Genomic DNA, 7,223 nt, shown 5'->3' with positions numbered 1-7,223 from the left:
ACTTGGTCTGAAGAGGCGCCTAGTCTCTGAAATTTGAGGGCGTTAAGAATCCGCCAGACATGCCTGTCTCTTGCACTTGACATTGCGTCTTAAGCTTGCACCTTGGCTCTCAGAATACAGGCTCTGAATTGAGAGCAAGCATTGTTTCTAGTGCTGCTGTAGTGTACAGCAGCAGACTAAAACTGGTAACTGCCCGATATTCTCCCTCCAGGTCACAAACAAACAGGAAAAGACCACTTCTGGGGGTGTGTGTTGATGTCTACAATCTCAAATCAGTATCTAAAAATGCTCGCTTTCAGTCAGATAATGCCCATTTATTGCACTGATCTAAGCACAGTAGTTAGTCTAGTAAACCACAAAGCCCTTACTACTCGTACAAAATGAGAACAAAGACAAACATTTTTCAACTACTTTACACCAAAGATGCTTTGAAACATGAGTTTTGCTTCCAAAAGAGTTCATCCATCATCCTAGAAATAAAAAAATTGCATGACACTGAAAATAATCCACGTGCAACGGCACATGGGGATGACTCCATTCAGATGTGACTCAAAACTTTCTTACAGAAACTATCTGCAGTTTTCATTAAGTTAAGCTAAAAAGGCACCTCTTCTGTAACAAGGCATAAAGAACTTCTTACAAAACACTTTGGCAATAAGAAAGGATTTTAACCTTAGATTCTGTGAGTTAGGTAACTGATTGGATATTTGAAATTTTCTGATGACAAAAAAAGGTGTGAAAAGTGTGTATATCAGAAATAGTTTGATCTTCAGCTTTAAAGCAGTTGTACGAACATGTATCCATAAGCATATATTGGACTGGACATCGGCTGAGGTGGAAGACTAAAGCACACCAGAAAAGGGAAGTGAAGGAGAAGGTCCAGCTGTGAAAGAGTAAGTTAGTTTTTCTAAAAGAAGGAAACATCAATCAATCTTGTATTCAGTATCTTAGATCACTAGTTGACTCACCCTCCACTGTACTTCAATGGGTATGCGTTGTACATGAAAGGTGCAAGTCCAGAGCCAATATGATGCCACTTACAATTTATTTCTAAAGCTTTCCATACAATTATGTTTTGAATATCGTCTCACCACCACTATCTTTTTTCTCACATTTTTCATCTTGGTGTTTGATGCCTACAGTAAGAGTTCACGAAAGCTCACTTGAAGTTACAGGTGCCCTCATGAGGTTAGCAAGGACACAAACACAGAAGCTACAACTTGTTGAAAATCTGGCAGTGAGACAGTAGTGGTGTCAGGCACGGAACTTCATCATGCATGTTCCTGCCTCTTACACTTCTAGAAAAATAAATATATTGTTTCTATCAAAGCTGTAAAGTGTTTCATCACTGAATAGCAGATCTGCCTATCTCCATGTTTGACAGAGTAAAAATTAAAATGAAGAAATTAAATTATTGTGTGTGACTGTTGACAGGATTTTCAAAAGCAGGCTCTTCCTAAAATGGGAGTTTTAACTTCATGTGGTGAAGGGTTTAAAAAGTTGACAGTTTTTGAAAACTTCATCTTACATGTCTTTTACAGAGCCATGATAAAAATACCAACAGTAGTAAACCAGCACTTAACATTTCAATCCATTTAATTATTGGGAAAAAGAAGTTCTTTTGATTTCTTAATCAATTTAATAATTAAAATGCTATTTCATGCCCTTGATATCCCTAAGGGAATTTCTGTATGTGTAATTCAGACACTTACTCCAGAAAAGCCTCACCCTGAAAAATGGCACGCTCAATCTCCAGCACTATTTCAGGGAGAGATTTTTCTAGACTGACAGTAATGAAGTTTTCTGGCGCACTAGGAGGCTCCAGAGTATCAAACTGAGACTTGAGAAGTTCAGGTGGCATAAAATGTCCTCTCCTCTTCTCCAGACGGCCAGCAATGATGTCTATGGGCCCATCCAAATGAACAAAGAGTATCTTCAGTGCTGCATTTCCTCCTGGTTGTTCTGGCTGGTTGCTTTCAATTGCAGGTGCTCCACTAACCAATACACGCCTATACATCTTCTTCAGTGCAGAACAGGCCAAAATTGCATCTTGTCTAGATAAGTCTTCTCTATCAGAAAGAAAAAAAAAAAAAATGCATCCATATGTGGTATAACAAAATGGCTTGTCAGTTCTGCTGAACAAGGGAGACAAGCCCTGGATCCCTGCAGAGGACAGCCTTTGGAGTAGTGGCATTTTTTCATCATATTGACAGGATTTTGAAACCAAATTTCCAATGCAGGTAAAGATGTGATTTGAAAGTGAGGCCAGGCTAGCCAGCCTCCTGGTAAAATATCAATCTTGGGGACGTTTTTTATTAGCCACCGTTCTTTCCTATATTAAATTCAATTCTAGCACAAGGAAGTGTCATGATCACTTCCATAATTGCTGAGAACAGCAGCAACTGAGTATCCATGCAAACTCCCATCCATTATCTATAAAGTTACTGTACAAATCTGTCTAGAGATTAAATGGCTGCTGAACAGTACAGAGCTCTGTTCTTAAATACATATGCAGGTATATGTCCAACACCTGTTTTCACTGTCTCAGATTTAACTGCAATGTTAAATTTTATGTTTCCTGCAACCATACTCATTGGCAGCACTACCTATATGCCCACTTCAAGTTAAAGAAGGGATTGGATGCAGGTAAACTAATGCCTTGCACATGTATTTTTTACTGGCAAGGTTTCTTAAAATAAAGCAAGTGTTAAACTGGTGCGTCTGTTCCACCAAAAAGCAAATCCAGAATTAGTTGTCTCTATGAAGAGTGACTGAAATGTCTACCTAAGAAAATATATTCTGTAATCAAATAAAAATTAGGTATAAACCTATTTAAGAATCATGGTATGTTAATGAGATTTTGGTTCACAGGGAAATAAGAACTTGTATACCTATTATTATCGCCTAGGTAAGCCAATGCCAGCCTCAGCTACTTATAAGTACTAGTCATTAAACATTGGCATTAGGCTCTTTTAAAGTACACCTGATTTTGCAAAGTTTCTGGAGCTGGGCAGTGGCCTTGAGCTGGCATGTAACATAAAGCAATGGATCCAGCATAACAATCCAGATGATAGATAAATTTCTCAGTGAATTAACCCATGCTCCAATGAGGTACACTCACCTGACGTGCACAAGCAAGTAACAGCCACAGTGTAAAGCCAGGCTAAACAGTCCCTGCTCTCTCAGCCTTTCCTCATTTGGGAGATGCTCCAGTCCCTTCATCAACTACATGGCCCTTCACTGGATGCTCTCCAGTGTATCTACAACTCTCACGTAATGGGGAACCCAGAACTGGACATAGTACTCCAAGTGTGGCCTCACCAGTGCTAAGGAGAGGGGAAGGATCACCTCCGTCAACCTGCTGGTGATACTTTGTCTGCTGCAGCCCAGGATATCGCTGTCCTGCTTTGCCAGAAGAGCACATTGCTGGCTCATGTTCAACTTGGGTGTCCACCAGGGTCCCCCCAGGTCCTTTTCTGCAAAGCTGCTTTCCAGCCGGGTGCGCCCCAGTGTGTATACTGGTGCCTGGGGTTGTTCCTCCCCAGGGGCAGGACTTTGCACTTCTTAAACTGCATGAGGTTGCTGTCAGCCCATTTCTACAGCCTGTCAAGGTCCCTCTGGATCAGCCACTCCTCCCAGTTTGGTGTCATGTGCAAACTTGCTGAGGGTACACTCTGCCTCATCATCCAGACCATTAATGAAGATGTTAAACAGGACGGGACCCAGTACTGACCCCCGGGGTACAGCACTACTTATTGGCCTCCAGCTAGACCTTGTGCCACTGATCACCATCCTCTGAGCTTGGCTGTTCAGCCAGTTTTCGATCCACCTCCCTGTCTGCTCAACCAGCCCATACTTCCATCAGCTTCTCTATGAGGATGCTATGGCAGATGGTGTCAAGCAAACTTGATGCCGTATCTTACTCAAACTAACAATATTTTACAAAACTTTATCCTACTGTCATTATCGGTGTATTTTGTGGTTATATCCTTTGTAAGTAGCTAATGTCAGGTTTATTACTGAACTGGATCCTTGGAGTTATTTTTACATAGTCAGTAGAGAAACAACTATCATTGGCAACAATTTTCCCAACACTATTGTTCAGGGATTATCTCACCCTCAGCAATTATGACAGTTTAGATTAGTGAAAATAGAATGGCTTTTCTACCTGCAGAATGTTTTTACACTACTACCTACATTTCTGCTTTGGAATGCAATGGGGAAAATACTTTTGGTATTTGTCTTTTTGTCTTTAGCCCAAACTCCTTAAAGCTAGAGGTTCTCTTACCTCCTTAGTATATCATGCAATGCACAAAGCCAGGGAATCCTGTCCTAGAAAGAAAACAAGTTAGTTCCAAATTGTTCATGAAATTGATTTGAAACAATTGCTTCTAACACCTAGAGCATTTGACTAGAGATGAAAATTAGCATTAAACTGTACGTACAGCAAGTTCAGTTTTCATTCTCTTTCTTCCTAATGTAGATTTGCTACCACTGCCTGAAGGCTAATGAAATGTGCTAGGCATATTATCACTAAGATGTTTTTAGTGGAATAGTACTTTTTATATTACAGATACCTACAATATCTGATGGAAGTCATATGTATTTGCGTGTCACATGCACCTTGTAAACCTTTGAAGGACAGTTAACTTCTGTCTTGCTTCTATTATACAATTCAAATGTACAGCCTGAACTGTTACTTCTTTTTCCTTATATCTTGGCATACACACAGAATGCTTTGGATCAAAGTTGAGGTTTTCAGGAACAGACAGATCTAAATTTAGTCATCTGCAATAACTGAATTATGTCATTTTTATGTCAGTAGCAATCACAAGTAAATGTAATCATAGCCACAATTTTGCAACAACTTTGCTCAGTAGTTAGGCAAACACAATGTGAGTGATTGATCAGCTTCTCACTATGATCTTATTTCAAATTTTAAGCTCCCACAAAGTTTTGTCATACCTATTGAGCACTAAACAATTGCTCCGATTTCATCTTTCAATGCTGTCGCTGCTGGGTGAGCACAACAAATGGTAACGTGGACAAATAAATGCAACTTTTTTTGTTATTGTCATTACAGAATAACTTCCCACCAGCATTCAAGAATGCCCTCACAATTTTGCATCTCTGGTGTTTCAGAAGAGATGTTTGCCTCCTGCTGGGCACCATACACCAATGGTTTCGTCATTTAATTGTGCAATGCTGCTTTAGATGACATACTGGCTTATATGAACTTCCAACCACTAGTGAAAGATTGAAGTTTTTAACAAGACTCTAGAATAGTCTTTTCAGTCGACTAAGAGTGCTTTGAGGAACTCCCTACTTCAGCTTTATGTTTCTAGAGATTTCCCAGAAAAAGTTCAAGAGGTGTCATCTTGTAACTTTTCTAATTTACTCAAATCTCTGAATTCATACGTATTGTAAAATTAAGCTGGATCATTTTTATCTGTTTAGGCTGAAGAACAGCCTGAAAGGAAGGAAGCACATTTTAAGTAGGAGTGTATAAAACAGAAGATTGTGGAGTAATCACTGCAGTAACTGAAAGTGATGAAACATACCTCAGTAGAAACATTTGTCTGTCTTCATGTATTTCACTCTAAGAAACAGCACGTAATCTAAAGCTGCAATTCTGTATATGGATGTAGAGGGAGAGATTTCTGACAAATCCTGAATCAGCATCTAACTCCTTGTGAGCTAGCAAGAACACTTTGATAAACTATTTTTTTTATGCAGAATCCTTTGCAACACAAAAAGCCTCCCCCCTCCTACCAACTGCAGACCTATAAATTCAGCCTATGCTTACCGTCAGCCTAGTTTACACTAAGCACAATCTACTTTAACGTGATGTGCCAGAGGTTACGAAGATAAACGTGTCAGTGACTGTTCTTTCAGGGTTTATACAAGGTACCTCATCATTTAGTGGTATCCCTTCTGCCATCTTCTTTTTATTCTCTGGAGAATGATAATCATCTGCATCGTAGAACTTCCATCCCAGCTAAGGAATAAAAAATTAAAATTATGGATCATTCAGCCAAACCAGGCGAGCTAATAAGGATCCCAGAATGTACATAGACGACACCTACGAAATTACGGGCCTCTTACACCACCATATGAATCACCACTTATGTCATAACGATTAGCAAAAATTACAAAGCCAGCTCAGTACAAGCAGCAGCAGCTGAGGCAGCACGGCACCAAGCTGAAGTCGGCGTAGGCGACACCGGGCTGGTGACAGGCACCCACTCCCAGCTCGGGGGACAGGCAGGCCGCGCCGCCGAGCTGCAGCGGTTAGGCCGTGTGCGAAGACCGGCTGCCCGCCCGCCCGCCCGCCCGCCCGCTGCGGGTCGCCGAGCGCAGGGCGGGAGCCTTTCCGCTGAGCCGCGCCGGCAGAGGCGGCACAGCCGCAGCGTGACACAGCCGTACCTTCGCTGCCAGCCGCGACCCAACCGTGGTCCTGCAGGGAAGCAGAAAGAGTCGGTCACAACCCGCCCGGCCCTCGGGCAAGGGGCCCAGACCCCCGCAGGGACGGGCTCCAGCCACCTCCGGCAGCGCCGAGCCGGAACCCCCGGCCCGGGGCAGCCGCCGGAGTCCCGGCGCTGCTCTGCTCCGCTCCGCCCCGCCCCGCTCCGCCTCTCCGCCCGCCCGCCCGGTACCTACTTCCCCGAGCCGCTCACGCCCATCACTACCACCAGCACCATGGCGAGCCCGGCCGCTCTGCCTGAGCCGCTCCGCTCCCCTTTTCCCCTCTCCCGCCGCCCCGGCCCGGCCCCCTGCGCGGCGCAGCGAGGCGAGGCGGGACGGCACCCCGCGGCCGCCCCGGCCCGCCCTCGGCCGCGGGAGGCGTGTGCGGGCCCGCCCGCCGGCTCCGGGCGCGGGGCGGGGCGGGCGGGGGCGGCCGCGGCGGGGCCGCGGGGGGAGGCGACGAAAGCGGCGCCGCTGCCCCGCGTGGCGCCCCGCAGCCTCTTCCCGCTCCCCTCCTCCGGGGCCCCGGCAGACGTGTCGTCTGCCCCGCTCCCGTTTCCCGCAGTTGCTCCTCGTGCTGAAGTTCCCTGCCCTGCTCCCTAACCCTGCCCGTCTGTAGCTTTTCCGTCTGGTCGGGCGTCTCTTTCCCCGTCGTGCCCAGCGCTGTACTCACCGGTCGCAGCCTCGGTAACACGCGCGAATTAACAGAAACAATAATTCCTGCCATGCGTGTTAAAGCCTGCGTTGACGCCTGTTGG

General features: G+C 44.8%; 1 protein-coding gene across 1 annotated transcript; it reads right to left on the bottom strand.

The window, feature by feature from the left end:
* Positions 1-1,627: 1,627 nt before the first annotated feature.
* IDNK (IDNK gluconokinase) lies at positions 1,628-6,701 on the bottom strand. Its single transcript, XM_059833943.1, has 5 exons — positions 6,661-6,701; positions 6,427-6,457; positions 5,912-5,998; positions 4,289-4,332; positions 1,628-2,069 (listed from the first exon to the last, which is right to left on the bottom strand). Exons 1-5 carry the CDS (start codon positions 6,699-6,701, stop codon positions 1,709-1,711), a joined length of 564 nt encoding a protein of 187 aa, XP_059689926.1. The 3' UTR covers positions 1,628-1,708.
* Between the last annotated feature and the right edge of the window lie 522 nt (positions 6,702-7,223).

Source organism: Gavia stellata, chromosome Z (assembly GCF_030936135.1).
Source record: "Gavia stellata isolate bGavSte3 chromosome Z, bGavSte3.hap2, whole genome shotgun sequence".
In the NCBI taxonomy this organism is placed as follows: Eukaryota; Metazoa; Chordata; class Aves; order Gaviiformes; family Gaviidae; genus Gavia; species Gavia stellata.
This window is presented reverse-complemented; position numbering and strand designations above follow the sequence as displayed.